Raw genomic sequence first — 18,432 nt, 5'->3', positions numbered from 1 at the left:
GATTTTGTTAAATTAATCTTATAACCAGAAAATTCTCCAAAGAAGTGTATAACATCTAATAATCGTGGAACTGATGTATTTGCATCCGACAAAAATAGCAGAATGTCGTCTGCATAAAGTGAAATCTTATGTTGTCTGTCATTTATTGTAACCCCTCTAATCACCGAATCATATCTTATTGCTTCTGCCAAGGGTTCAATGGCAAGGGCAAACAATAATGGTGAAAGTGGGCAGCCTTGCCTAGTGCCTCTCCCCAGAAGAAATGTTTTAGATCTAATGCTGTTAGTGATGACGGCAGATGAGGGTTTATTATAGAGCAGCTGCACCCACCTCAAAAACGTATCTCCAAACCCAAATTTCTGCAAAGTGTAAACTAAATAGGGCCACTCAACACGATCAAAAGCCTTTTCGGCATCTAATGAAATAACTAAAGTATCAAGTTTTTGATTTTGTGAGATATTAATTATGTTTAAAAGCCTTCTGACATTGTGGCTAGAACTCCTTCCTTTAATAAAACCAGTCTGGTCCTCACAGACTAATATTGGCAATACCTGCTCTAATCTAAGTGCAAGTATTTTGGATAACAGTTTCAAATCCGAATTGAGCAGTGCTATCGGCCTGTAAGATCCACAGTCCTCTGGATCTTTCCCTTTTTTTAAAATTAGTGAGATATCAGCCTCTCTTAGTGAATCAGGTAGCAATCCTTTTTCAAAAGAGTGGTTTAACATCTCAAGAAAGGGATCCAGCAGGACATAATGGAATTCCTTATATAATTCAGAACTTATGCCATCCGGGCCAGGTGCTTTACCGGCCTGGAGACTCTGAAGTGCCTGCATAGCCTCTTCTCTACTGATTGGGGCATCAAGAAGGTCCTTATAAGTTTGTGGGAGAGTTTTTAAGGGTAAATTATAAAAAAATGAATACATTCGCTCTGCACTGTCCACACATTTTTCAGATTTATATAAATCTGCATAAAATTCCCTGAATACATCATTAATTGAAGGATTATCAAAATGTCGTTTGCCAGATGTGTCCAACACAGAGGTAATTAATTGTTGTTTTGCCCTAACCTTGGTCAGCTGAGCAAGATATTTACTTGGTTTGTTACCATGCTCATACAATTTCTGCTTCGAAAATAAAAAATTTGTATTAGCTTTTTGTGTTAATAACAAATCCAAAGAGGTCCTAATGTTAGATATTTTTTCAAGCATTTTAGAATCTGAAGTTGCATTAAATTCCTTCTTAGCATTATCAAGTTCAGTTTCAAGAAGTTTTTGTTTTGCCAATTGTCTGTGTCGCTTGCTAGACAAATATGAAATAATCAGCCCTCTAACATATGCTTTACAAGTTTCCCATACTAAAGATGGGCTCACTGAATCAGTAGAGTTAATTGAAAGAAAAATTTTGAGTTCTGTACAAAAAAAAGAGAGAAAAGCCGAGTCCTTAAGTAAGCTAGTGTTGAAACGCCACCTTCTTGTTCGTTGTGGGACTCCCTGAACTAATAAATCTAAATATACAGCGGCATGATCTGATACCAGAATGTTACCCAGCTCACAGCAAGCGACCGATTGCAAAAACAGCTTATTAATTAGAAAATAGTCAATTCTTGTATGGCATTTGTGCGGGGCAGAATAGAAGGTAAAGTCCCTTTGTGTCGGGTTTAAAGTTCGCCAAACATCTAAATAGTCTAGTTCTTCACAGATAGCTACTAATGCCTTTGACTGCTTAGTATGAAAGGGATTTCTAACAGGCCATTTGTCCATCAAAGGGTTCATCAGGCAGTTAAAATCCCCTCCTATTATAAGTGTTTCAGAGGGATATACAGAGAATTTAACAAGGGTTGAGATGAGAAATTCAGGGGAAAAATTTGGAGGAAAATACACATTTAGCAGCGATACCTCTTCCCCATAAAGAACCCCATTAAGATAAACATATCTACCAAATCGGTCTTTGTCACTCTTTACAACATTAAAAGGGATGTTCTTATTAATAAGTATAGCAACCCCTCTACTACTAGTTGTGAATGATGAAAAAAAGATTTGGCCAATCCAATTGTGCTTTAACTTTAAATGTGCCTCATCATCCAGATGTGTTTCCTGTAGTAGAGCAATATCTACCCTTTCCTTAATGAGAACAGACATAACCCTCCTTAATTTTAGTGTTCCATGCAAACCCCTAACATTCCAAGTGCATATTCTTAATTTACTACCCAACATTAATCTATAGAGCAAATTTTAATGTATAGAGCAAATGCAGATATATGGAAGTGCTCCTCCCTGTATATAAAGTAACAGATTAAGTACTCAAATGAAAAAGAGCCTGCCCAAGCTTCAACAGTGAACATTATAACAAATATCATCAAAAAACAAAAAGAAACAAAAAAAACAGTGAACAATACTTTTACAAGGGGTATTTCCCCCATAACAAGGGGAACGATGCGCACCAACAAAGCGCCGTTCAGCGCAAAAGGCTCTTGCAAACCTCAAAGAGATATGGCTACTTGATAAACACTGAACAACTCAAGAAACCATGCACTTTAACGCAACCTGTCTCACTCATTGACAGATTAGAGAGTACGAAATCAAGCAGAACAAAAATTAGGATAGGCCTACTTTTTTAGACATACCACTAAGGCAGGCGGGAAACAAAACGATCCATAAAATTATTTAAGCCTACCTAAAACCATCAGGTACAGTCCACCTCCATTCAAGACAAAATGATCACTTTGTCGAGTCAATAAAGGCCAGAACTTCATCAGGGGACTCACAAACTTTAGTAACTTTACCGATGGTAACTCGGAGTTTGGCTGGGTAAAGCATGACATACTGAGCTCCCATCTGCTGTAGCTTTTGCCGCGCCGCATAAAACTCCTTTCGCTTGCGTTGAACATCAGCGGAAAAATCCTGATAAAACGATATTTTACAGCTGTTGTACATCAGATCTCCCTTTTGTGCCTCGCGTCTGCTGGCATCCACAACCCGCTGCTTATCTTGAAAGTTGTGGAAGCGAACAATAAGCGGACGAGGCCTACCCTTGGCGTCGGCTTTCAGCATAGAGATGCGATGGGCTCTCTCCAGCTTAAGCATCCCCGACTTTGTCTCAATGCCGAGGAACTCTGGGATCCAGGTCTGAAGAAATGCGGTCGGATTAGTTCCTTCAGCATTTTCAGGAAGGCCAATGATACGTACATTTTTCCTCCGCCCTCGATTTTCTATATCATCCAGGTGTTCGGCGAGTGACGAAACTTGGCGCGCGAGAGACTGAAGCCGCGCGTTCGCGGTATCAACCGACGACTCGGCCTCAGCAATTCTGTTCTCGGCTTCATTAAGTCTACCCGTCGTTTGCTCAAGTTGTTGCGAATGGGCTTGAATAGTCTGCGCAAGCGACCCAAGCCTTTCGTCAATCACCTTTGTGATTTTATCAGTCATCTCCTGTAGCGCCCTAGATAACGCTGGATCAAGTTGGCCAACATCGTCGCTCGTGTGGCAATCCTCGCTAGCTGCGCCCTCAGGTAGATCCTTTTTCTCGAGTTTCTTCGATGGTTTCGGCATTTTCACAAAAGAATCAGGCCAAAAAGTTTCTAATGACATAGTACCTCAGGTTACATTGCCAAAATGCATTAAATTACGCACTCAACTGAACAAATGATGAGTTTTATATTGAGTGAGGCAGGAGCATCAGCAAAAGCATCCACTTCTCATGCCGCCATCTTGGGCCCCCCCATGTGAATGTTTTTAAAGGCCATTGTCAATATCTTTGGGAGCAGGATGACTGATATAATGGTGATATACGATATCACGCTGTTTAAATTTAAATAGTGATATTTACTAAATTAGACAATGTTTTCATATTGATTCAATTTCAAATTATTTGAGCTTTGTTTTAAAATAAGCTGTAAAATACATCATAATAAAAAAAGATATACTTTAGATGGCAACTCAAGTAAACACTGTAACCAACAGTGCAGTATGTAATCTGCTACTATGTAAATTGCTCTGGGAATCATATTTTATCAAATAAAGATATGGTAATTCTAATTTTACATACACTGATCAAGTGAATAAGACACCGCAACAAACTTGATACAGCACTGCATAGTTTTAAAATGAAGGATTTAAAGTAGGTCGCTCGTACGTTTCCAGTGTCAGCGGAACTGTCTGCATCCCGTTCACACTGGCGTTCACAGTGCTGTCAAAATAAAAGTCGCAAAGTTCTCTTCCGACACTTGTCAGCCAAACAGAAAAACCTATCAGCCGATGCCAATAGTTGAAACAAAAAATTGGGCCGATATAATGGCCTTGAGAATATATTGGACAACCACTAAATATTATTACATGTACAGTTCGTATGGCCTTATATTAAGTGACTTGATTATTAATTTCATGCTGTGGGATTATTTACTTAATCTTTATTTATTTAATAGCTCTTTATCGGACACCAGCATTGGGTGTGGTGTTATGATATGCATTATTTAAGCAAACCACCATAACAGGATCGTTATTATCCAGTTATTTGATTCATCAGTGTTTTATATTCCATACGTCTGAGAACTTCTAACTGTTGCCTTGTTAAAAGGATCTTCCATTCATAAGAATCCCAGAAGCGTGTGCCAGGCCTCAAAGACACTCACTGCTTTGTTTCCCTCACCCTTTTTAAATCTCTTGTGTTTGTCACTGATATACTTAAGCTTCACTTTACTGGTAGCTGTAACATTTGTCTTTTCTACCACAGTTACACTTGATATATTCACAGACACATGCCTATATCAGTATCCACTTAGAGTAATGTAGATCTTGAGAGTAATTAGAAACCTAAGCAATCTTTACTTTCCCTTCTCTTTTTTCCTTGCATTGCTTTCAAAATCACTTTCTGCATTTGCTATTACACAACTAATTCCAGTTCATAACCATATGTGGTACCTTTCGTCTGTACTTTTTTTTTTTTTTAGCTTTCTGATTGGTAACAGATGTTCCTTGCACATATTGTTTTATACTTTTCCTATGAAGGAATGAGGGGGTGAAGAAAGGACTTGGTTTGATTTAGCGGAATTGTAGAGAAAGAGGGTATCAGGATGACATGCCCTCTGGAATAACGTGTCTTTTACAGTTTTGCGCAACAGGTACTGTGGTTGTTTGTTTTGCAGGCTCAGGGACGAGGGGGGGGGTGGAGGTTTAGTGTGGCCTGGAGGTAGTTCTGCCTTTCCTGGCAGGGTTGCTGTTTACTGGACTTTTTAGAAAAGTGTGAGAACTGTTTGTGTCTGGTTTGCACAAGTTTCGCCTCACTTGGTTGCACAACAAGGACATGTCCCTATGCCTGAGGATCATTAGTGGATGCCTGCAAAAAAACCAACAAATCAGTAACAGGAAGTACGGTGGCAGCTGTTGTAACACCAAACTTCATGGGAGGCACTGCAGGCCGGCCCGCACAGCTGGAGCTCTAGACGGCACGCACAGAAGGAGTCTTATTGTCAGAGAAGAGAAAGAGAAACTCAGTATCCACTGAATTACCATTTCAAACTCTTTTCCCAGAATTGAGGATAACTGCACAGCCAAGTCCGGCCTTCCTGTGCTGGGAAAGGTGTTGTAATGGAGAGCGGGTGTCTGTGTCAGGTTTTTAAACTGAAGGTTTAGTAAAAACACTTCAGCATGGAATCTCACCTAGCATGAGATTTTCATTTTTTTTTCTTTTTTTTTTCTTCGTTTTTGCTATCAGGTTTTTTTTGGTTGCTTGCTGTTTTTTAATTGCTGTAAAAGTGGAGAGAAACACTGAGTGAATAATCGTCTTGTGACAGTGAGTCAAGAGTTGCTGATGCGCACACATACAGTATATGCATATGCAGAGACGTATAAAAATCCATCGGGCCTTATTCATAAAACACAAGCAGAATGAGTTTCTGCAAATATAATTCTTATGTAACTGTTTTACGTCAGAATGGATTAACAAATGAGTTAGATATATTTGTTCTGCTTTTATTTAGTGAATGGGGCAAATTATAATTTGTAAAAAACACTGGTTTATTCACTTTTTTTCTTAAATTAAATTTGCAATTTGGATGGAAAACCAAAGTGAAAATCAAATTAGTATTAAATTAGATCATCTTTTTATGTTTAATATTAAAACTAAACTATGAGATGCAGAAATTTGTACCAGTGAGAATTCAAAGAACAGTCTAGCAGCAATATGGTTAGTTATTCAGAGTTGATGTGTTTGACTATTGTCCAGGTTTATTGGTTCTCCTCTGACAGTAGATCTAATGGGACTGTTTCGAGCCAGCTACACTGATAGACAGATACAAACACTTGTAGCTCTTCTAAAGTTACATAGTTTCTTTCCTGTTATCCAGTCCTCCAAGTTTTGCATTCCAACACGATGCAGCATCTATCTGCTAAGTCAGAGAGAAGCTGCAGTTATGACTGACTAAAAATAAAGCAAACACTGAAAATTCCCTCTATTCTGTCCTCACTCTCTCTTCCTGTCTTGATTCTCTCACACAAACTCAGATGTGGAGCAGATGGCCATTGACTGGCTGACGGGAAACTTCTACTTTGTGGATGATGTGGACGACCGCATATTTGTGTGCAGTAAAGACGGCCTCACCTGTGTCATCCTACTGGACCTGGAGCTCTATAACCCTAAAGGAATCGCACTGGACCCTGCCATGGGGTGAAAACCTAAGACCATTACTCCTTAATCCTTGTCTAGACCCAACAAATGTCACTCATGTCACTTTTAGTTCTCTGCAGACATATGTCTAAACCCAGAATTCTAGTGGCCATGCCATGTTTTTGCACCATACCATAGTATCAGTTCCTACAAGGGTCCATGATGATTTTTTTCTATGAGGATAGCATATTCACTTTCTCAACTTTCTTTAGTTCTAAAAATAAAATAAAATAAACCTTTTCAACTCAAAAAACAAAAAATGAGGAAAATTTACTTACTCACTTACTTAACTTTATTTCAATATCAGTTAAGCATATTTATCCACTAAATTCTTAATACTATAATGTGGAAAACGATATCATTCATATTACTGCAAATAAAGCATGCTTGAATGCAAATAAATAAATAAATATGATTTAATTGTAAAGTGACTAAAGTGTAAACGTGTTTTATGTGTCTTATGTTTTTTATTTTAATTATTAAATATTATTAGTATTAATAATTTTATATATGAATATTATTATTGGTTCTGGGCAGGATGAATCTAAATGGAATCAGCATTCCTCAATTTATACAATTTATGCATTCTTTGCGGTTGATTGCTGTACATCATAACATTCTCTTTTCTGTCTTTTCTTCTTCCAGGAAAGTGTTCTTTACAGACTATGGGCAGATCCCCAAGGTGGAGCGCTGCGATATGGATGGCCAAAACCGCACCAAACTTGTAGACAGTAAAATAGTCTTCCCTCATGGCATCACTCTGGACCTGGTCAGCAAGCTGGTTTACTGGGCTGACGCTTACCTGGATTACATTGAGGTGGTGGACTACGAAGGCAAGAACCGGCACACCATCATTCAAGGTTTACTGGTACGTGTGAAGTGTCACGTTCATGTGCTTTTGTGGAAGCCATACACGTGTGCTGTATGAGAGTTGTTTGTTTGGAGTCATGAACTCGATTTCAGAATGTCACTTCCATTGACGTCATCACACATGAGTTTCTGGAACATCACATGATCAGTAGGACTGAAAGATCAGCATTAGCTCATCTGAAACCTGCTGCAGCAGTGAAAACTGAGTGTTGTGCAAGTGCAGTGTCACTCTTTTTTTGAGGACTTTTTAATAGATTTTAGATCTTTAGTTTACATTCACTGTGCGATCACTGTATGTGATGTTCATATAGTCCTAATAGAAAAGAATAACTTGTAAAGGGTACAAGTTATTCTTTTCTATTAGGACTATAATAGACAGGCCCACAAAACCCTGGACCACATGATATTTATGCACTGATGTATGGTTTGTTAGGATATGACAATATTTGTCCGAGATACAACTATTTGAAAATCTGGAATCTGAGGGTGCAAAAAAATCGAAACATTGAGAAAATCGTCTTTAAAGTTGTCCATTTATGTTGGTGATTGTGCTGCATTCACTCACAAAAATAAATGTTTTAAATATTTACAGTTGGAAATTGACAAAATATCTTCATGGAACATGATCTTTATTTAATATCCTAATGATTTTTGGCATAAAAGAAAAATCGATAATTTTGACCCATACGATGGCTATTGCCACAAATATATCCGTGCGACATGTGACTGGTTTTGTGATCCAGGGTCACAGTTCATATTTTAAAACACTAATAAAGCTCAGTGGTTCTTAACCAGCAAACTTCCAAGGGGTCCTAAAGATAACTTAAATGATTTAGGAACAGATGAAACAACCTTTGAAATAAGCTAAAACTATAAAAAATCAAGATATTTCTTATTTTAATTCACTGACTGACTAAAACAACTGATTGGTCCCCTTTGAATTACCAGGATTCCCACAGTCTTAGAAAAATAGTATATATGAGGAAGCCTTATTAGTCTGATTTTTAGATTTGTAAAGATCATGTAAACATATATGAATCTTAAACCTCAAAAGGCATTTTTATAATGAATATACATTTTGTGTTTGTTTTGGCAGATTGAACATCTCTATGGTCTAACAGTGTTTGAAAACTATCTGTATGCCACCAACTCTGACAACGCCAACATGCAGCCCAAAACCAGTGTGATCAGAGTCAACCGATTCAACAGCTCTGACTTCCAGGTGGTGACACGCGTGGATAAAGGTGGCGCCCTTCACGTTTACCACCAGAGACGTCAGCCTGCAGGTATGACTGCGGATTTATATTCGACATTTCAAAACGTTTTTAAGGGTTCAGCAAGTGCATTTTAATGGGTAGCTTCATTTTACTCTATTTTAATGGGAGGTACATTTTTCAATCTCTGACTCAATGTATTATTCAGAGTGGTTTCCCCACTGGTTCTTTATGTTAAAATTATGCTTTGTGTCCATCCTTAGTTCGCAGTCATGCGTGTGCTCCGGATCAGTTTGGGAAGGCAGGCGGATGCTCTGATATCTGCTTGCTGGGTAACAGTCACAAGAGCCGAACCTGCCGCTGCCGCTCTGGCTTCAGCCTTGGCAGTGACGGAAAGTCCTGCAAGAGTGAGTAAAATTCAACCCAGCCTGCTCAAACCAACCCAAACCAGTTCCAAACAGCATTACATAACAGCATTCCACATTGCAGTGCTTTTTTGCATATAATGATCATTTTCCCTGTGTTTCCTCAGAACCAGAGCACGAGCTCTTCCTGGTGTACGGTAAAGGCCGGCCTGGAGTCATCCGCGGTATGGACATGCACGCTAGGGTGTATGACGAGCACATCATCCCTATTGAGAACCTGAATAACCCAAGAGCACTGGACTTCCACGCTGAGACCGAATTCATCTATTTTGCTGACGCCACCAGCTACATCATCGGCCGCCAGAAGATCGATGGCACTGAGAGAGACATCATAGTGAAGGATGGTGAGTGCAGCATGATGCTGGGATGGTTTTTGTTGGAGTGTCACTGAAGTTGTTTGAATTAGATGAACTACTCCTTCATGTATCAGTCTCTTCTTCTTCATCCCATTTATTTTGTCTCTCACAGGTATTCACACAGTAGAAGGTATTGCTGTGGACTGGATGGGGCAAAACCTGTATTGGACTGATGATGGACCCAAAAAGACCATCAGTGTGGCCAAATTGGAGAAAGCCTCTCAGACCCGCAAAACTCTTATTGAGGGCAAGATGACCCATCCCAGGGCCATAGTAGTAGACCCTTCCCATGGGTATATCAATTATTTTTGCTCAATTACACATTCAAGAGCCCTAAAAAAGAAAAACAATCACTTGGAAAGAAAATCATCTACTATAATGTGATGAAATATTAGTGATTTTAGATATTTTATTTTGTCACAGTACACTGACAATTCTGTGTGGCATGCTAACATTCCAAACCTACCAAAAACCTTCAAAGCTATCAAATCAGATGCAAACGCTATGCCACACCACTTCCTACATACAGATAAGCCAGTTAGAGTTACATCTACAGCTTTGAATGTATAAATTCATATCGGCCTGTTTATGTTTGCAGAATGATGTATTGGAGTGACTGGGAGGAGGAGCCTAAAGAGACCAATCGTGGCAGTATAAAGAAGGCCTGGATGGATGGCTCAAACGCTGGTATCCTGCTTACGTCTAAAACTGTGCTTTGGCCCAATGGCCTCAGCCTGGACATCCAGATGGGCATTCTGTACTGGGTGGATGCATACTATGACCGCATCGAGATGGTGCTTCTCAACACCACAGAACGCAGGGTGAGGAAACGCATATAGATTCATAAAAGGCTTGACTTTTGGTGGATGAGCGCATCAGTGATGCCATTTTATTCAAAAGAAAGAAAAAGAAAGGTGCATTTGCACTTGCACTATGGATGGGTACAACCAAGGAAACTCATGTTAGCATCTTAAAGGGTTAGTTCACCCAAAAATGTTCACTCAGAATGTAAGACTTTTGTCTGACGCAATTACCACTTTGACGTTTCAAAAAGTTCATAAAGAGATCGTATAACTAATCTATATGATTTGAGCGGTTGAGCATCTTTATTCATCATTTTAAACAATTGATAAAATCTTCATGTAATATTGTTAAAAAATGTTTCTTTATTTTTTAAATAAAAGGTACTTTGCAATCTTGCTGTGACAAAAGTAATTTGAACACACCTAACATCATAATAATTACAACATGCCAACTCGTAAATATGTACGTCCCAGGAGGACTTAACACATCATATTTATCAACTGTAATTATGATGTATTATTCCTGATCTTAACCTTTGTTCAGAATTTGCATGAAAAGGTCATAAGAAGCATACTTTTCTCTTCATCCAGACGGTATATGAAGGACACGAGCTAAATCATCCCTTTGGCCTTTGCCATTATAAGAACTTCCTGTTCTGGAATGAGTACCGCGGTGGAGGAATCTACAAGCTGGACCAGAATACCAAGAAGGCCACGTTGCTACGCAATGAACGACCACCAATCTACGAGATTCGCACCTACGATGCACAACAACAGCAAAGTACTGAACACCCTGAGCTATTCTTGAAAAATTAGTCATATATGAGTCATATGCAAAGCATGAGCTGACAGATCAAACAAAGTCTTAATTACATTTGTATGGTAACATGTCTCAACAGCCTCATTATTTATATAATGTTAGTGGTTACAAACTAATGAGGTCAGAGTTTCAGGGATTATATTGTGTGTTTAATTGGGATCTGCTGAGGATGTTTTTGTTGTGTGTAGTCATTGGCTCCAATGTGTGCCGTGCCAATAATGGTGGCTGCAGCAGTCTGTGTCTGCTGACGCCCACGGGACGCTCCTGCGCCTGTGCCGACGACCAGATACTAGACACTGACAACAAGACCTGTAAAGGTGGGGTATGCTGTGCTTTAAGTGGCCTGACGTATAAAAGTTACTACAAATAACCTGAAATTATTCGAAAATGGCCTGTTTGAGATTTTTGGGAGGTTTTTAGTTTTAAAATATTGTTCTTTTTTTTTCTTTCTTGCCAGCAAACCCTTCCTACGTGCCTCCTCCTCAGTGCCAGCCTGGAGAATTTGCCTGTAAGAATAACCGCTGTATTCAAGACCGCTGGAAGTGCGACGGGGACAATGACTGCCTGGACAACAGCGATGAGGCCCCCGAGTTGTGCCGTTAGTGTCCTTTTGTCTCAGATATCACACTGTTCAACTACTGATACACTACTTTTCAAAAGTTTTTTTCTAAAAGAAGTGTCTTATGCTAACCAAGGCTGCATTTATTTGATAAAAAAATATACAGTAAAAACAGTAATATTTTGAGATATAGGTTTTCTATCGTAATTATTGTAAATCATTGCTCCAGTCTTCAGAGTCACATGATCCCACAAAAAAACCCTAAAAATCTTGCTGTACCAAAACTTTTTTTTATTTAATATACAATATTATATATATATATATATATATATATAAACATTTTATTATCTGAGAATTATTGGCTCACAGAATAAGTTAATCATGGCTGACTGTGAATATCATTCTACAATGCCATCAGTAACTGTAAATATTTTCTTTTGTGTGATTCTGCATCCATACCATATGAGTATAAGTTGGTCTGTTATATCGGCCATTGCAACAAACAAAACATTACTTAGTGCACCTTTAAATTGTCCTCTATTTGTCCTGTTTCAGACCAGCACACCTGTCCTGCAGACCGCTTTAAGTGCCAGAATAACCGCTGTATCCCCCTGCGCTGGCTTTGTGATGGAGACAATGACTGTGGGAATGATGAAGATGAATCGAACAGCACCTGCTTGGGTATTGTGAACTCTGAATGATTTTTAAGCATTTTTTTAGATTCAGGTGCAAATATTTCCTGGTGTACAGCTTTGTGAATTAATCCGGTTTTATTTTCCCTCCCAGCACGCACTTGTCCTTCTAATCAGTACCCATGTGCCAGTGGCCGTTGTATCCCTGTCTCCTGGACATGTGACCTGGATGATGATTGTGGAGATCGCTCAGATGAACCAGCATCTTGTGGTATCTAAATTTGAGCCTCTTTTCCTTTTTTCATCATGCCATACTGACATTTTAGAATGGTAACCGTTTTCCTGTCCTCCTCACTGTTTTCTCTCTAGCATATCCTACCTGTTTCCCACTCACTCAGTTCACTTGTGCCAATGGACGCTGCATCAATGTCAACTGGCGTTGTGATAATGGTGAGTTTCTAATGCCATCCACAAAATTGCCAGCGTCATACATTGGCTAACTATGTCCAATAACCACCTTAATGTGTGTGCGTGTGTACTCAGATAATGATTGCGGGGATAACAGTGATGAAGCCGGTTGCAGTCACTCGTGCTCTAGTGTGCAGTTTAAATGCAACAGCGGCCGCTGTATTCCAGAGTACTGGACCTGCGACGGAGACAACGACTGTGGAGATTACAGCGATGAGACTCATGCCAATTGTACCAATCAGGGTGAGTTTGGAGTTGTTAAAGTGAATGAAGTCTAATTCCAAACATACAGTTTTCATCAGTTTTTGGAAAATGCGACAAACAGAAATCTGATCCTAAACTAGCATTATTTGTATATATATATATATATATATATATATATATATATATACTATTTATTTGTTTTATTTTGTCTTATTTATTGTGTAAATAATAAAAATTGTGTAAAAATGTAATAAAAAATGAAACAATTTATTAATATTTTAAAATAAATAACAAAATAATTAAACAAATAAACAAACTTATTTTATTCTCCAACATTAAACATAATTGCTTATTATAATTGCTTATACTTTATTTTATATTTTGATGATTTTTTTTTATTTTATGAATTGTTTAAAAAGTGGTTACTTTTTATTGTATGTTGTAAACCCCATTGAAAATAATTGTTCATATGTTTAGTTTTCTGAGGTTGGTTGATCAATATTTTCATCACTTTCTTTCACTGATCATTCTCATCAGGAACTGCTCTTTGTAAATAATTGGAATCTGTTTTGGGAGCATCCTAGGCTTTTCCGTGCTGATGGCTTACACCCAAGCAGATTCGGAGCGGATCTTCTGTCGGATAACATCTCCAAAATGTTAAATACCTTTTGAGTAGTAACCAAAAGTCCAAATCATAGTCTCTGCTGCACCAATTTAACTGATATAAATACTAGTGTAGAACATTGCATAGAAAATGTGTCTATTCCTCGTTTAGTGAGATCAAATAATAAATCTACTGCAGGATCTAGGAAAAATCTAATTGTTATTAAAACAGAAAATGTTGCTATTAGTATACAAAAACAATTTCTAAAGCTAGGTCTTCTAAACATTAGATCGTCACACCTAAGACAGTTAATAGCTTCGATGTACTTTGCCTTACTGAAACCTGGCTTAAACCAAATGATTATTTCGGTCTAAATGAGTCTACTCCATCAGGATACTCCTATAAGCATGAGCCCCGTCTGATTGGTCGTGGCGGCGGTGTTGCAACAATCTATAGAGATATTCTTAATGTTACTCAGAAAACGGGTTATAAGTTTATTTCGTTTGAAGTACTTGTACTAAATTTTACGCTCTTAGATGTTAGAAAAACATCCCTATTATCTCTAGCCTTGGCTACCGTATATAGACCGCCTGGGCCTTACGCTGATTTCCTAAAAGAGTTTGCAGATTTTTTCTCAGATCTATTAGTCAATGTCAATAAAGCATTAATTGTTGGAGATTTTAACATACACGTAGATAATCAAAATGATGCGTTCGGGGCTGCGTTTACAGATTTATTAAACTCCTTTAAGGGTCAAGCAAAACGTTACCGGACCAACTCATCGTTTTAATCATACACTCGATTTAATTATATCACATGGAACCGATCCAACCGATATAGATATCATTCCACAAAGTGATGATGTCACTGACCATTACATGGTAACTTGCATATTTTGTACTCCTGTAATATATCATGCTGCGCCGCGTTATCGATCAGGCAGAACAATCCTTCCATCCACCATAGATAATTTTTCAAATTGCTTATCTGATCTGTCTCAGCTGCTCAGTGAACCCCAAAAAAAAGATGAACTAGAGGAATTAACTAGCACTATGAGCACCATTCTCTCTGGAAAATTGGATATTGTTGCACCCATTAGATTAAAAAAGGTCAGAGAGAAAAGTAAAGCACCATGGTACAACAATACTACGCATGTTTTAAAGAGAGAAACCCGTAATTTAGAGCGTAAATGGAAACAAACTAATTTAGAGGTCTTTAGAATCGCTTGGAAAGACAGTATGTCACGTTATAAAAAGGCCCTAAAAGCGGCCAGGGCTGAGCACCTCCGCAAACTAATAGAAAACAACCAAAACAATCCTAGGTTTTTATTTAACACCGTGACTAGACTAACAAATAAACAGATGTCACCTGAACAGATGTCACCTGAACGTTACAGTTTAATAGTAATGATTTCATGAAGTTCTTCACTGAGAAAATAGAAAACATCAGAACCACAATTGTAAACGTTCAATCCTCAATCGCGCCTTATAATTCAGCCTCAATTATCACCCCGCAAGAACAATTACAGTGCTTTACAACTATAGAACAAATAGAGTTAAATAAACTTATCACTTCATCTAAAACAACAACATGTTTGTTAGATCCTATACCCACTAAACTACTGAAAGAAGTGTTACCTATAGTGGAAGAGCCTCTCCTTAATATTATTAACTCATCTTTATCTTTAGGTCATGTTCCAAGAACATTTAAACTTGCAGTTATAAAACCTCTCATTAAGAAACCACAATTAGACCCACATAATCTAGCAAATTATAGACCCATTTCAAATCTTCCTTTTATGTCTAAAATACTAGAAAAAGTTGTGTCCGCCCAACTGGGCTCTTTCTTGCAAGAAAATTACATCTATGAAAAGTTTCAGTCTGGATTCAGACCGCATCATAGCACTGAAACTGCGCTCGTTAAAATCACAAATGATTTACTCTTAGCTTCTGACCAAGGCTGTATCTCAATACTAGTTTTACTTGATCTTAGTGCTGCGTTCGATACTATAGATCACACAATACTCTTAGATCGACTACAAAATTAAACTGGTGTTCAAGGACAAGCATTAAGCTGGTTCAGATCATACCTATCTGACCGCTACCATTTTGTCTATTTAAATGGAGAAAATTCGATCATAACTCCAGTAAACTATGGAGTGCCGCAGGGATCTGTGTTAGGCCCTCTGTTATTCTCAATATATATGCTGCCACTTGGAAATATTATAAGGAAACATGGAATTAGTTTTCATTGTTATGCTGATGACACTCAAATCTATATTTCATCACGGCCAGATGAAAACGCTAAATTATCCAAATTGACAGAGTGTGTTAAAGATATAAAAGATTGGATGACGCGCAGTTTTCTTTTATTTAATCCAGACAAGACAGAGGTACTAATCATCGGTTCTAAAAACCGCCCACAAAACCTCTCACACTACAACTTTATCATAGTAGGATGTCCTGTTACTTTATCCTCTACAGTAAAAGACCTGGGTGTTATACTAGACTGCAACCTGTCTTTGAAAATCATATTTCATATGTTACAAGAACAGCCTTTTTCCACCTTAGAAACATTGCTAAGCTACGTAACATCAGTTTCTGATGCAGAAAAGTTAGTTCATGAATTCATGACCTCGAGACTAGATTACTGTAATGCTTTATTAGCCGGTTGTCCTGCATCCTTAATAAACAAGCTACAGTTAGTCCAAAATGCCGCCGCTAGAGTTCTTACTAGATCAAGAAAATATGATCATATAACACCAATTTTATCATCACTACATTGGTTACCTATAAAGTTCCGTATTAATTACAAGGTATTGCTACTGACTTATAAAGCCCTAAACGGCTTAGCTCCAGTCTATTTAACGGACCTTCTATCGCCCTATAATCCATCACGCTCTTTAAGATCACTAAATTCGAGGCTTTTGGTCATACCTAGGATATCTAGGTCCACCAAAGGAGGGAGAGCATTTTCATATTTAGCTCCAAAACTCTGGAATAGTCTTCCAGATACTGTTCGTTGCTCAGACTCGCTCTCCCAATTTAAAACTAGATTAAAGACGCATCTCTTCAGCCAGGCATTCATATAATACTTTTAATCTTACAGTTAAATCCGACCTCTAGTTCATAAACGCCAGAGGAGAACTGGCCCCCAACTGAGCCAACAATACTATCAACAATACTATTGATCAGTATTACCAAACGTGGACATTTTCCACTAGAAACAAACATTGATGTATTATTTTAATTTAATACTGTGAAGCTGCTTTGATACAATCTGTATTGTGAAAAGCTCTATATAAATAAACTTGACTTGACTTGATTTGATTTGTTTAAAAGAAAAAAATTGTTTTTGTTTTTACCCTGTTTGTATTATGTAAACTGTCACAGTTTATTCTCTGAAGCTATTTTAGGTGTGTACACCTTCTGAAGTGTCTCTAGATTTTGAGCGAAACCACAATGACTAATGCAGCTGAGCTCTTCATTAACAGGAGTAAATCATAATTTCATAAACTGGACTGTCATCTTTTTCTTTTTTTGGCCTTGTGGTGAAATGCGTAAACCACAAAATCTTGAAGAATGTCTGAGAGGAGTGCAGGGAGTCCCTCTGGAGAGCAGTGTTAATGACTGCTCTGAGAGCTGCTGTCTTGTGGGATTACACTAGCACAGATGTGCCAGGACGCTTGACGCACAAGCCGCTGGACTATCCACTCACATGTGCATTTTTGTACATCCCTCTCTCCTTCTCTATCCCTCTTCACATGTTCCATTCATGTGTCTTCATAGCTGTTAATTGGGCCCTGAATGGAACAGGAATAAGAGGGTAAGGTTCTGTTTTCGGGGACTAGGCTCTGTCCTTCGCTTCTCTAATCCCTGTGGCTTTTTGCTTAATAGACTCACAGAATCAATGCAGCAGAACCAAGCCAGAGGCCTAATGAGAGTGCTGGGCCTTGTGGGAGCCTGGCAGTGTGTTTGTGCCTGTGTAAAGATTTCGAACTGTAAGAGGGCGTGCTAGGGAGTTGTGGAGGAGAGTTGTGTATACAATTTCTTTGAGTTTGCTACATTTTGGAGTAGGGACGTTTAAAGTAACGGTACTTCAGTACCAAGTCAATGCAAAAGTTTTTCTGCAGTATTGAAATCTTAATTCAACTTTAATATTGAAGTTAATATTTATGTTAACATTAAAAAAGTAGAACATTGTGTTAAGTAGCATATTTATTTTTAGTGAAAGTATTTGCTAAATATTGGAATTTATTAATTTTCTTATTACTACATAAAATGTTTTTAGCACTATGTAACTGAGTATATTTGAGGACCTTTATGTACTTTTGTTTTTTGAATTTGTCAAAAAATAGAAATGTAATTTGTTTAAAAAATTTTGAAGGCTACATGCCTTTATTTTAGTTTGTCAGAATTTATATTTAACTAGCATATATATTTTTGCTAAATTATGGAAACTGACATTGAGAATTGTAATATTACAGTCAGATTTCAGTATTGACTAGTGAGTGTAGGTAAGTGTGGGTGTGTCTGTGTGAGTGTTCGGGAGTGTGTGAGAGAGAAAGTGTTTGTGTGAGAGTGTGTGTGCAACTTGAGCAGTATGATGTCATTCGGGTCAGTTCACCCCAGCAGATCCCTGTTCTAGGACACACTTCACTCTGTTTACAGACAAGGTCTGGTTTTCCGCTTCCTCCTCTCCGGACTCTGCCAAACGCTAACCTTTGTCGTGAGGGAAAGCCTTTATGTCCGATGCCTAATGATGGCCGTCACAGTGCCAGCCCTGGACCGCTGTTCGTGAGAAAGTTTGCTTTG

General features: G+C 38.2%; 1 protein-coding gene across 4 annotated transcripts in view; it reads left to right on the top strand.

The window, feature by feature from the left end:
• Positions 1 to 18,432, top strand: part of lrp1ab (low density lipoprotein receptor-related protein 1Ab) — a 125,841-nt gene that overhangs the window by 55,320 nt on the left and 52,089 nt on the right. For all 4 annotated transcript variants that reach the window (XM_079849083.1, XM_079849082.1, XM_079849084.1 and 1 more), the window contains exons 7-20: positions 6,501 to 6,663; positions 7,309 to 7,531; positions 8,630 to 8,819; positions 9,011 to 9,154; positions 9,280 to 9,516; positions 9,641 to 9,821; positions 10,127 to 10,349; positions 10,923 to 11,112; positions 11,340 to 11,468; positions 11,609 to 11,749; positions 12,266 to 12,391; positions 12,497 to 12,613; positions 12,712 to 12,792; positions 12,886 to 13,053. In XM_079849083.1, the coding sequence (XP_079705209.1) occupies positions 6,501 to 6,663; positions 7,309 to 7,531; positions 8,630 to 8,819; positions 9,011 to 9,154; positions 9,280 to 9,516; positions 9,641 to 9,821; positions 10,127 to 10,349; positions 10,923 to 11,112; positions 11,340 to 11,468; positions 11,609 to 11,749; positions 12,266 to 12,391; positions 12,497 to 12,613; positions 12,712 to 12,792; positions 12,886 to 13,053 (2,313 nt within the window). The remainder of the gene's footprint in view (positions 1 to 6,500; positions 6,664 to 7,308; positions 7,532 to 8,629; positions 8,820 to 9,010; positions 9,155 to 9,279; positions 9,517 to 9,640; positions 9,822 to 10,126; positions 10,350 to 10,922; positions 11,113 to 11,339; positions 11,469 to 11,608; positions 11,750 to 12,265; positions 12,392 to 12,496; positions 12,614 to 12,711; positions 12,793 to 12,885; positions 13,054 to 18,432) is intronic.

This window comes from Squalius cephalus (genome assembly GCF_949319135.1).
Source record: "Squalius cephalus genome assembly, chromosome: 18".
NCBI classification, from domain to species: Eukaryota; Metazoa; Chordata; class Actinopteri; order Cypriniformes; family Leuciscidae; genus Squalius; species Squalius cephalus.
Note: the sequence above shows the minus strand (reverse complement) of the source record. Positions and strands in the feature narration are given on the sequence as shown.